The sequence below is a fragment of the Tachyglossus aculeatus genome, chromosome X3 (assembly GCF_015852505.1).
Source record: "Tachyglossus aculeatus isolate mTacAcu1 chromosome X3, mTacAcu1.pri, whole genome shotgun sequence".
NCBI classification, from domain to species: Eukaryota; Metazoa; Chordata; class Mammalia; order Monotremata; family Tachyglossidae; genus Tachyglossus; species Tachyglossus aculeatus.
In genome coordinates this window covers 32,484,872-32,497,951 of record NC_052099.1, presented here as the reverse complement: position 1 = coordinate 32,497,951, position 13,080 = coordinate 32,484,872, and the positions used below count along the sequence as shown (strand labels likewise).

The following is a 13,080-nucleotide window of genomic DNA, read 5'->3' as shown; positions in this document are numbered from 1 at the left end:
ATTTCCAATTAAATATGCAAGGAAATTTAAGATTTTTTTTGTCCTATTTGCTTAGGAATACTGTTGATGGTTTGAATACGCAGGTGATGTTTATGGGTGTTTACGGGGCCAATTTGGGGACAAATGCTCAGTCCAGGGCTCCCCAAGAACATCTAGACAATTTGCTTACACTCTCCCCTGACTTAATAGATTCAGGATCAATCAAGGGTATTTATTGAGCGCTTACTGTGTGTAGAGCACTGGACTAAGCACCATCCCTTGTCCTCAAATCTAGTGGGGATTCTCATAGCGATTGGCTCGGCATGTGAAGGAGAATCCTTCACCCGATCCTCTCCTTCCTGCCAAAAGGCCTGCAATCTCCCTTTCCGGGGCCCTGGGCAATCCCTTGCGGGGATGCTGGAATTCGGATTCCGTGTCTGGTGCGTTAGAGCTGTATCAATCCCAATCAGACAGTCGGAAGTCCATGACCAAAGGTGTTTTCTTCACGGGATGCCGGGGGCAGGTCTGGATGAAAAGGATGACAAACGCCCAGGTCAAGACTTCCGGCTCTTTGTGCCCACGTGCTCGCTCCCCGCCCGGCAGACGCTAACAGAAATTGCCGGGAAAAAGGTAAGGAATGACAGCCACCTGCCTCTGAACACATTTATTGATCACTTTACCAACTGAAGATAGAGTTTTACACAATCAACAGCAGAAACGTACACATTGTGAGCCGCTGTACTCCGGAAGAAACCATTTGAATCCAACACGCGTTTGCCTGGAGACTTGGCGAGCCACGGCTTTGACGGCTCTAGTGAGACCCTGCCTCCCTGGAACTCACAAGAAGCGGCAAGATTAACGGTGCTTATTCTGGCAATTTAGCTTGTCTGGGATTAATGCAGGTTTAGGATAGAGCAAGACAACTACACAGTTTCAACACCCAAAACGTTGTCAATACTTAAACATTCAAACCGATAAAGTGATATTTAATACTTCATAGCGTTAATAAAACGGTGTAAAAATATATATTGCATATATATATATATATATATATTTAAATTTGTTTCCCTTTCCTGAAAAAACCTAGTACAAACTAGTAGTATATGATCCCCTTTCAAGTTTCGTTAAAAGGAAATGAAGGAAGCTAAATGATTAGGGTTCGAAGCTAGGAAATCCTGGCTGCTGGCTGGAAAGTCTGACAGCTCTCTCTCTCTTTCCCTCCTCTTAGGTCTGTCTCAGACCCTTTAGCCAGTGGTAGCAGCCCCTTTCCTGTGGCTAAACATCAGTGCCTTTGGCTGTGGAAAACTCCTGCCTTCCCCCTGTTCCAGAGGTGAAGTACCAGCGCGTTGCTCCGTGCAGCTTGCTACAATTAGGCTCAAACTGCGGGCGGGCGCCAGTAAGGGGAGTCCTCAGTAGTAAATCGGTTTGCCAAGAGAAGAAATTTGCGAGGTCGAGGGGCTGTTTGCGGAGGGGGAACGAAGGGATTTTTCGTAGACTGAAAACTTCACAGTGAACCCGATAGGCCAGGCTAGCTAAATGTTAATCTACGCCAAAAACAACGCTGGAGCAGAAGGGAATTGAAATTCTAAGACCTCGCATTTGTCAAGTGCTCTTATTTCTCTTATTTCACATCAGTGAGCTCACTTTGGCCTCAGAAGAGCCCTATGTGGGAGGGAAAGGCAGAGGAGGAAATTGATTCCTCCAGAGGTAAAGCGACGCGGAGTCATCACAGAGCTAGAGCGCGGGTTTCCTGGTTCCCAGATCCTTGCTCTTTCCACTGCACCGCACCGCCTCAACCTGACTTTGGGTTGAGGTGGGACTCTCTCCGTCAGGGGAGGGTTCATCTAAGCTAGAAGTTCAACTAGCCCAGGACGGCTAAGAGCTACCTCCTTCCTCTTCGCGGGAAGCCAGAGATCAAATCCTACTGAATTTGCTCGAGGTGAATGCTATAAAACGTTGCACCCGCATCTGTGACAATTCACCCCAATTCCATTCCTGATACACCTCCGCCACGCAGCCCGGCCGAACGCTGAGGCTTACCCTGACAGCAAGGACTCTCTCTCGTCACGGCTGTATCTTTTGCTGAAATTTAGTTGGGTGGTTAAAAACAGCATGCTGACCTCAGGCCAGCAAAGGAGGGGCTGGAGACCGGCGCCCACCCTCAAAACGCTCCGGTAGAAAGCGGACATTATGGATGGACTGAAAAAAGGTGGTGAATTGGCCATGAGGAGCGGGGAGATAACTTAAAAGCTTCAGAAGACCTCAAGTAAGCCAGCATAGGCTGGGGAAGAAGCCAAGCTTCTTTCAGTGCCGGGTCTGGAGACGCTCAGCCTCCGCGAGAAAGGAGCCAGGGCAGTGGAGATGCGGGGAAAATAGCAGGAACGTGCTGGAGGAATGACTCTGGAGCAATGGACCCAAACAGGCAGAAGGAGATCGGATGAACGAGGCCGAGCTTTCCTATTCCTGAACCGCGGGGTTCAGGGGTATAAACGGTTCTTCCCTTCCGTTGGGAAACAGTTGGGTAGCAGGGAAGTCCTGGAGGCAGATGGGAGCTCGCTCCAGGGAAAGACTGGACCACGGCTCACCCGGCAGGGCCATCTGGTAGTCCGCAGCGAGAGCAGCTGGGGAAGCTCGTCGGGGACATCGGACGCTTTATTGGTCCGAGGTAAAAACGGGCCGCTTCCACAGGAGAAATGAGCAGCCTGCTTCTCCTGGCACTCTCCGCCCTGGCATTTATTTCCCCTCTCCGGCCCAGCTGGGCCGGAAGCCATCCCAAAGCCGACCTGCCGACTATCCGGCGGACGGACATCTCACCTCGGGCGGGCGCTCGGCCCGGCGGTTTGCGGAGAACGACCGCCCGGATGGAGTGAAGCGTTCGGTCAAGTCCACGAGGAAATTTCTAGAAGTCTCAGTGTCTGTAGGAGAGGATGGGGCTCTGAAGGAAGCCAACAGGGGCCCTTGGCCGGGCCTGACGTCTCCGTGGAGCCCCATCCGTCCCTCTCTCCCGGAGGTGAGTTCGGCTAGAACAGCCAGGAAGCGAAGGCCCGTTACCTCCACGCACAAGAGAGAGGCTCATCGCATTATGATCCATTTTCACCTCTCCCCAGGTGACTTTGGGGCTCAAGAAGAAGCATTCGACGAGGCCCCGCGTAAACAAAATCGGCACCCACACAAAACACAGCAGGTCACAAGAACACGCTAACGCCAGACTCTGCGGTGGAGAAGCGTCTTCAGGTCTTCCATTATACTTCCCAAGCGCTTGGTACAGTGCTCTGCACACAGTGAGCGCTCAATAAATACAATTGAATGAATTAATCCCGGGCACAACCCCTACCTGATGGAAATCTCCAACGCTTCTAACGTGTTAAGTTACAAAGGCTCTGCTCGGGGAAAAGGTGAGTTATTTATTTCCCCCTAGGGATGGGGAGGAAGTGGGAGAGGGGAAGGAGGGAGGAGAAAACGCCGGCTGGAATTCCAGGGCCTGGTCTCTTCCCCGGAGCAGAACCCCCGCTTTAAACTTTGTAACGGGAGTAAACTCTTCCATTTACTTCCCCAGGGTAATGTCGGTCTGGGCAGGAAAAACAGGAAAGGAATCCGGTCTGCATGCGGGAAGGGGTCCTTGGGAAACGGGATCCCAAAATTGGGGAAGAAACGGGACAACCGTCGGGTGCTCCGCTTGAGAGAGCGGGGATGGTTGGCAAAAGCCTTTCTGCCCGGATCGTTGACGCCACAAGGATCTCACCTCTTTCGCCGGGAGCGGGAGGAATGTTCTGAGGCAAGGGCGGGCGGCCCCCAGAGTTCCAGTTCTTGGAAAAGCGCTTCCCGGCTCTTGCCTCAGTTCCCAACGTGACTGAAAAGCGGGGGGCTGTGGAGGGCCCCCCAACCCTTAACCTCAAAGCCCTCCCCTCCCCTGCCCGGGCTCCCGCCCCGCTCACTTGCCCCCCTGAACCTTGTGATCGTACGTGCCGGCGTGCTTGTAGCCCGGCACGTAGCCCGAATCGTCCACCAAGTCCACACGGCCGGCCTTGCCCTTGCCCTTTCCGGTGGGATCGAAGCGCTCTTTGTGGGAGCCCGTGAACCTCGACGTGTCCGTCAGCCGGGACACCGTCGGCGACGAAACGGCCTTCTGCGGCGGGGAGGCGGGAAGCAGTGGGGAAACAATCAGGGAAGAACAGAAGCGAGCGTTTATAATTCATATATTAGGAATTCTAGACTGGGAGCCCACTGCTGGGTAGGGACCGTCTCTATATGTTGCCAACTTGGACTTCCCAAGCGCTTGAGAGAAGCAGCGTAGCTCAGTGGAAAGAGCATGGGCTTTGGAGTTAGAGGTCATGGGTTCGAATCCCCGCTCCGCCACTTGTCAGCTGTGTGACTTTGGGCAAGTCACTTAACTTCTCTGTGCCTCAGTTCCCTCATCTGTAAAATGGGGATTAAGACTGTGAGCCCCCTGTGGGACAAACTGATCGCCTTGTAACCTCCCCAGCGCTTAGAACAGTGCTTTGCACATAGTAAGCGCTTAATAAATGCCATCATTATTATCATTATCAGGAGGTACAAACAGACAGGTATCGACAACACCATACAGAGCGAGCGAGGGCCAGGCATTGCCAGCTGTTGGGCTCCGGGAGCAGCGTGGATTAGGAGATAATCAATAAATCAGTCAATCAATCGTAAACAGTGCTTTGCACATAGTAAGCGCTTAATAAATGCTATCATTATTATTAGTAGTAGTACAGTGCTCTGCATACAATACGATTGAATGAATGAATGAATATTATTAATAATGGCATTTATTAAGCGCTTACTATGGGCAAAGCACTGTCCTAAGCGCCGGGGAGGTTACAAGGTGATCAGCTTGTCCCACGGGGGGCTCACAGTCTTAATCCCCATTTTACAGATGAGGTAACTGAGGCCCAGCGAAGTGACTTGCCCAAAGTCACCCAGCTGACAAGTGGCGGAGCCGGAATTTGAACCCATGACCTCTGACTCCAAAGCCCGGGCTCTTTCCACTGAGCCACGCTGCTTCTCTACTATGTGAATAATATAAGGGAATAATAGATGGGAATAATATGTAAATTGTGTTTCTTCCTAATGCTCAGCACAGGGCAAGTCTTGAATAAATGCCATGTAAATAGCATGTAGTGGTAATAATAATAATAATGATGGCATTTATTAAGTTCTTACTATGTGCAAAGCACTGTTCTAAACGCTGGGGAGGTTACAAGGTGATCAGGCTGTTCCACGTGGGGCTCACAGTCTTAATCCCCATTTTTCAGATGAGGTAACTGAGGCCCAGAGAAGTTAAGTGATTTGCCCAAAGTCACACAGCTGACAATTGGAGGAGCTGGGATTTGAACCCATGACCTCCGACTCCAAAGCCCGGGCTCTTTCCACTGAGCCATGCTGCTTCTCTAATTATTATTCATATTAATGTCCGTCTCCCCCGCTAGCCCGTAAGCTCGAGAAGCAGCGTGGTGCAGTGGAAAGAGCTTGGGCTTTGGAGTCAGAGGTCATGGGTTCAAATCCCGGCTCTGCCAATTGTCAGCTGTGTGGCTTTGGGCAAGTCACTTCACTTCTCTGGGCCTTAGTTACCACATCTGTAAAATGGGGATTAAGGCTGTGAGTCCCCCAATGGGACAACCTGATCACTTTGTAACCTCCCCAGCGCTTAGTACAGTGCTTTGTGCATAGTAAGCGCTTCATAAATGCCATTATTATTATGGGCAGGGACTATGTCCCTGTGCTTAGTACAGTGCTCTGCACACAATAAGTGCTCAATAAATACAATTAGATGAATGAATTATCAGTATTGTGGTATTTATTCAGCGCTTACTATGGGCCAGGCACTATACTAAGCGCTGATGAATGAAGCAGTATGGCCTAATGGAGAGAGTTAGAAGGTCATGAGTTCTAATCCCACTTGTCTGCTGGGTGACTTTGGGCAAGTCACTTCACTTCTCTGGGCCTTAGTTCTCTCATCTGTAAAATGGGGGTGAAGACTGTGAGCCCCACGTGGGACAGCCTGATGACCTTGTATCTCCCTTAGCGCTTAGAACAGTGCTTGGCACATAGTAAGCGCTTAACAAATACCAAAATTATTATTATTATTTTTCACCTCGTTGGGAAAAACAGGCGTCCAAGAGAGGAAGGTGCAGTTCCATCTCTCCACCACCAGAGGGCGCGGGCACGGAGGCAAGGAGCTGCTCAATTAATCCCTCAACAAAAATACTAATAATAACGGTATTTGATGATAATAAAAATGGTATTTGATGACAATACTAATAATAATGATGGCATTTATTAAGCGCTTACTATGTGCAAAGCACTGTTCTAAGCCCTGGGGAGGTTACAAGGTGATCAGGTTGTCCCAAGGGGGGCTCACAGTCTTCATCCCCATTTTACAGATGAGGGAACTGAGGCACAGAGAAGTGAAGTGACTTAATAATAATAATGATCATGGCGTGGCTCAGTGGAAAGAGCCCGGGTTTTGGAGTCAGAGGTCGTGGGTTCAAATCCCCGCTCCGCCACTTGTCAGCTGGGTGACTTTGGGCAAGTCACTTCACTTCTCTGGGCCTCAGTTCCCTCATCTGGAAAATGGGGATGAAGACTGGGAGCCCCACGTGGGACAACCTGATTACCGTGTATCTACCCCAGCGCTTAGAACAGTGCTTTGCACATAGTAAGCGCTTAACAAATACCAACATTATTATTATTATTATCAGGTTGTCCCAAGGGGGGCTCACAGTATTCATCCTCAGTTTCCAGATGAGGGAACTGAGGCACAGAGAAGTGACAATAATAATAATGATCATGGCATTTATTAAGTGCTTACTATGTGCAAAGCACTGTTCTAAGCGCTGACTTGCCTGAAGTCACCCAGCTGACAAGTGGCACAGCCGGAATTTGAACCCATGACCTCTGACTCCAAAGCCCGGGCTCTTTCCACTGAGCCACGCTGCTTCCCATAAGCGCTTACTATCAATCTCTGGTATTTGATGATAATAATAATGGTATTTGATGACAATAATAATAATAATGATGGCATTTATTAAGCACTTACTATGTGCAAAGCACTGTTCTAAGCGCTGGGGAGGTTACAAGGTGATCAGGTTGTCCCAAGAGAGGCGCGCAGTCTTAATCCTCATTTTACAGATGAGGGAACTGAGGCACAGAGAAGTGAAGTAACAATAATAATAATGATCATGGCATTTATTAAGCACTTACTCTGTGCAAAGCACTGTTCTAAGCGCTGACTTGCCCGAAGTCACCCAGCTGACAAGTGGTAGAGCCAGGATTTGAACCCATGACCTCTGACTCCAAAGCCCGGGCTCTTTCCACTGAGCCACGCTGCTTCCCATAAGCGCTTACTATCAATCCCTGGTATTTATTGAGTGGTCACTATGGGCACAGCACTGTAGTAAGCGCTTGGGAGAGACACCTGTGGAATGGGGATGACGACTGAGAGCCCCACGTGGGACAATGCTCTGCACACGGTAAGCGCTCAATAAATGCAATTGAATGAATGAATGAATGAAAGCGGGACAACCTAATCCTCATCATCATCAATCGTATTTATTGAGCGCTTACTGTGTGCAGAGCACTGTACTAAGCGCTTGGGAAGTACAAATTGGCAACATATAGAGACAGTCCCTACCCAACAGTGGGCTCACAGTCTAAAAGGGGGAGACAGAGAACAAAACCAAACATACTAACTAAATAAATAGAATTGATATGTACAAATAAAATAAATAAATGGAGTAAAAAATATGTACAAACATATATACATATATACAGGTGCTGTAGGGAAGGGAAGGAGGGACCTTGTATCCACCCAACGCTTAGAACAGTGCTTCGCACACAGTACACGCTTAACAAATGCCATTATTATTACTGTTTCCTACCCATAGCGAGCTTAAGCGCTTAGAACAGTGCTTGGCACCTAGTAAGTGCTTAATAAATACTATTATTATTATTATTATTATCATTATCGTCATCATTATTATTATTATTAAGGTCTAGAAAGGGGAGTCAGTCTGTAAATGAGTGATATTTACTGAGCACTTGCTGTTTGTAGAGCACTGTACTAAGCTTTTGGGAAGTTACAACAGACATATTCCCTGCCCACAACGAGCTTACCGTCTAGAGGGGGAGACAGACATTAATATAAATAAATAAATTACAGATACGGTCTGTAATAAGTGCTGATAAATACAGATAAGTGCTGCCCAATTTGGGCAGGGATGGTCTCTATTGCAGAATTGTACTTAATCCAGCACTTAGTCTAGAGACTGGCACACAGTAAGCGCTTAACAAATACCATAATTATTATTATTATTAATTCATATAAACCCCAGCACTTAGTACAGTGCCTGGCACATAGTAAGCACTTAAATACCATTATTATTATTATTATTATTATTATTAATAGTAGTAGTAGTAATAATAATAATAATTCATATATGCCCCAGCACTTAGTACAGTGCTGGCACACAGTAAGTGCCTAACAAATACCATAATTATTATTATTATTATTATTAATTCATATAAATCCCAGCACTTAGCACAGTGCCTGGCATATAGTATGCGCTTAAATACCATTATTATTATTATTGTTCTTATTATTAGTAGTAGTAATAATAATAATTTATATATGCCCCAGCACTTAGTACAGTGCTGGCACACAGTAAGCGCCTAACAAATACCATAATTATTATTATTATTAATTCATATAAATCCCAGCACTTAGCACAGTGCCTGGCATATAGTAAGCACTTAAATACCATTATTATTATTGTTGTTATTATCATTATCAGTAGTAATAATAATAATTCATATATGCCCCAGTACTTAGTACAGTGCCTGGCACATAGTAAGCACTTAAATACCATTATAATTGTTATTATTATTAATAGTAGTAATAATAATTCATATATGCCCCAGCACTTAGTGCAGTGCCTGGCACATAGTAAGCAGTTAAATACCGTTGTTATTATTAGTAGTAGTAGTAATAATAATAATAATAATTCATATATGCCCCAGCACTTAGTACAGTGCTGGCACACAGTAAGCGCCTAACAAATACCATAATTATTATTATTATTATTAATTCATATAAATCCCAGCACTTAGCACAGTGCCTGGCATATAGTAAGCACTTAAATACCATTATTATTATTGTTGTTATTATCATTATCAGTAGTAATAATAATAATTCATATATGCCCCAGTACTTAGTACAGTGCCTGGCACATAGTAAGCACTTAAATACCATTATAATTGTTATTATTAATAGTAGTAATAATAATTCATATATGCCCCAGCACTTAGTACAGTGCCTGGCACATAGTAAGCAGTTAAATACCGTTGTTATTATTATTAGAAGTAGTAATAATAATAATAATAATTCATATATGCCCCAGCACTTAGTACAGTGCTGGCACACAGTAAGCGCCTAACAAATACCATAATAATAATTATTATTATTAATTCATATAAATCCCAGCACTTAGTACAGTGCCTGGCATATAGTAAGCACTTAAATACCATTATTATTATTATTGTTATTATTATTATTAGTAGTAATAATAATAATTCATATATGCCCCAGCACTTAGTACAGTGCCTGGCACATAGTAAGCACTTAAATACCATTATTATTGTTATTATTAGTAGTTGTAATAATTCATATATGCCCCAGCACTTAGTACAGTGCCTGGCACATAGTAAGCACTTATATACCATCATTATCATTATTATTATCATTATTATTATTATTATTATTATTATTATTATTATTATGAGGGACAGGGACTGTGTCCAACCTTATTAATTTGTATCTAGCCCAGCACTTTGTACAGTGCCTGGCACATAGTAAGTGCTCAAATACAATAATTATTATTATTACGTGGGACAGGGACTGCATCCAACCTGATTCGTTTATATCTACCCCAGCACTCAGTACAGTGCCCGGCACATAGGAAGCGCTTAACAAATGTAAAAAATCAGTACCATCTAATTAATAATAGTGATGGCATTTATTAAGCGCTTACTATGTGCAAAGCACTGTTCTAAGCACTGGGGAGGATACGAGGTGATCAGGTTGTCCCACGGGGGGCTCACAGTCTTCATCTTGAGAAGCAGCGTGGCTCAGTGGAAAGAGCCCGGGCTTGGGAGTCGGAGGTCATGGGTTCAAATCCCAGCTCCGTCCACTGTCAGCTGTGTGACTTTGGGCAAGTCTGTGCCTCAGTGACCTCATCTGTAAAATGGGGATGAAGACTGTGAGCCCCCCCGTGGGACAACCTGATCACCTTGTATCAGCGCTTAGAACAGTGCTTTGCACATAGTAAGCACTTACCAAATGCCATCATTATTATTATTATTATTATTAATCCCCATTTTGCAGGTGAGGTAACTGAGGCACAGAGAAATGACTTGCCCAAAGCCGCACAGCTGACAATTGGCGGGGCCGGGATTTCATCATCATCATCATCAATTGTATTTATTGAGCGCTTACTATGTGCAGAGCACTGGACTAAGCGCTTGGGAAGTACAAATTGGCAACATATAGAGACAGTCCCTACCCAACAGTGGGCTCACAGTCTAAAAGGGGGAGACAGAGAACAAAACCAAACATACTAACAAAATAAATAGAATAGATATGTACAAGCAAAATAAATAGAGTAATAAATATGTACAAACATATATACCTATCTACAGGTGCTGTGGGGAAGGGAAGGAGGTAAGATGGGGGGGATGGAGAGGGGGACGAGGGCGAGAGGAAGGAAGGGGCTCAGTGGGATTTGAACCCACGACCTCGGCCCGTGCTGTTTCCACCGAGCCACGCTGCTACTCCCCTGCTAATCGATTCAGAAAGGAGCAATATTTCCACCCTATAAGGCCCCGCTCCTGACTCGGCCCCCTGGCCGGCCTCAGTTTCCCTTCAGTTTCCCTTCAGCCCAGCCCCTTGGGCCTACCCCAGCCTTGGGGTCTCCCCGGGCCCGAGGCCGGCCGGAGCCGGGTTCCAGACGCCCCTACCCTATCTGTTGCCAACTTGGACTTCCCAAGCGCTTAGTCCAGTGCCCCGCACACAGTAAGGCGCTCAATAAATACGACTGAATGAATGAATACCCTACCGTCACTCCAGAAATGATGGGGGCTTTTCCTTCGATGAGTCTGTGCATCTCTCTGACCGCTTCCTCTGCGGCCTTCTCCTTGAATCGCTTCTTGGACAGCTCTTCCAGGGCTTCCTTAAACTGGTCGAACGTAATCGTCCTGCAGGACTTCCCCCTGCGGAGAACACAGCTTCAGGCTCCAGGTTTGGGGAGGGTGTAATAATAATAATAATAATAATAATAATAATAATAATAATAATAATAATAATAATAATAATAACAACAATAATAATGGCATTTCTTAAGCGCTTACTATGGGCAAAGCACTGTTCGAAGCACCAGGGAGGTTACAAGGTGATCAGGTGTCCCACATGGGGCTCACAGTCTTCATCCCCATTTTCCAGATGAGGGAACTGAGGCCCAGAGAAATGACTTGCCCAAAATCACCCAGCTGACAATTGGCGGAGCCGGGATTTGAACCCATGACCTCTGACTCCAAAGCCCGAGCTCTTTCCACTGAGCCACGCTGCTTCTCCTGTATATAATAATAATAATAATAATGGCATTTATTAAGCGCTTACTATGTGCAAAGCACTGTTCTAAGCGCTGCGGAGGTTACAAGGTGATCAGGTTGTCCCACTGGGGGCTCACAGTCTTCATCCCCATTTTCCAGATGAGGGAACTGAGGCCCAGAGAAGTGACTTGCCCAAAGTCACCCGGCTGACAATTGGCGGAGCCGGGATTTGAACCCGTGACCGCTGACTCCAAAGACTGAGCTCTTTCCACTGAGCCACGCTGCTTCTCCTGTATATAATAACAATAATAATAATGGCATTTATTAAGCGCTTACTATGTGCAAAGCACTGTTCTAAGCGCTGGGGAAGGTGATCAGGTTGTGCCACGGAGGGCTCACAGTCTTAATCCCCATTTTTCCAGATGAGGGAACTGAGGCCCAGAGAAGTGACTTGCCCAAAGTCACACAGCTGACAATTGGCGGAGCCGGGATTTGAACCCGTGACCTCTGACACCAAAGACCGAGCTCTTTCCACTGAGCCACGCTGCTTCTCCTGTATATATGTTTGCACGTATTTATTACTCTATTTTACTTGTACATATTTATTCTATTTATTTTATTTTGTTAATATGTTTTGTTTTGTTCTCTGTCTCCCCCTTCTAGACTGTGAGCCCACTGTCGGGTAGGGACCGTCTCTATATGTTGCCAACTTGTACTTCCCAAGCGCTTAGTCCAGTGCTCTGCACACAGTAAGCACTCAATAAATACGATTGATTGATTAATTCTCACACTGCAGACACCCAGTGAACGGTCCACCTGGACTCTCAGGGCCAGGTCCCTCTTTCCTCATTCATTCAAGAGAAGCAGCATGGCTCAGTGGAAAGAGCCCGGGCTTTGGAGTCAGAGGTCATGGGTTCAAATCCTGGCTCTACCAATTGTCAGCTGTGTAACATTGGGCTTCTCTGTGACACTTAGCTTCTCTGTGCCTCCGTTACCTCATCTGTAAAATGGGGATTAAGACTGTGAGCCCCCCGTGGGACAACCTGATCACCTCGTAACCTCCCCAGCGCTTAGAACAGTGCTTTGCACATAGTAAGCGCTTAACAAATGCCATTATTATTATTACTATTATTATTCTCTGGGCCTCAGTTCCCTCAACCGTAAAATGGGGATGAAGACTGAGCCCTACGTTGGGACAACCTTGATTACCTTGTACCCCGCCCCCCCCCCCCAGTGCTTAAAACAGTGCTTGGCACATAGTAAGCGCTTAACACACACCAAAATTATATTAACAAATCCTATTTAAAAAAAAGTCTGAAGAAGATGGGTTGCTAGGTAGCAGGTTGCCAGGCAGTGGGTTGCTAGGCAGCGGGCTGCCACCTGGGCTTTGCGTGGTTCAATGGAAAGAACATGGGCTTTGGAGTCAGAGGTCATGGGTTCAAATCCTGACTCTGCCCAATGTCAGCTGTGGGACTT

General features: G+C 46.3%; 1 protein-coding gene across 7 annotated transcripts in view; it reads right to left on the bottom strand.

Annotated features, from left to right (window-relative positions):
* Nucleotides 1–610: 610 nt before the first annotated feature.
* LOC119948903 (tubulin polymerization promoting protein) overlaps nt 611–13,080 on the bottom strand; it is a 43,823-nt gene continuing 31,353 nt past the window's right edge. The window contains exons 3-6 of one of the 7 annotated variants that reach the window (XM_038770450.1): nt 11,112–11,265; nt 3,929–4,105; nt 3,722–3,844; nt 611–3,547 (exon numbers count right to left, since the gene is read on the bottom strand). In XM_038770450.1, coding sequence (XP_038626378.1) covers nt 3,524–3,547; nt 3,722–3,844; nt 3,929–4,105; nt 11,112–11,265 — 478 coding nt within the window. In that variant the 3' untranslated portion in view covers nt 611–3,523. Of the gene's footprint in view, nt 3,845–3,928; nt 4,106–11,111; nt 11,266–13,080 lie in introns of all 7 variants that reach the window. The other 6 variants (XM_038770449.1, XM_038770453.1, XM_038770447.1 and 3 more) reach the window with 6 other exon arrangements.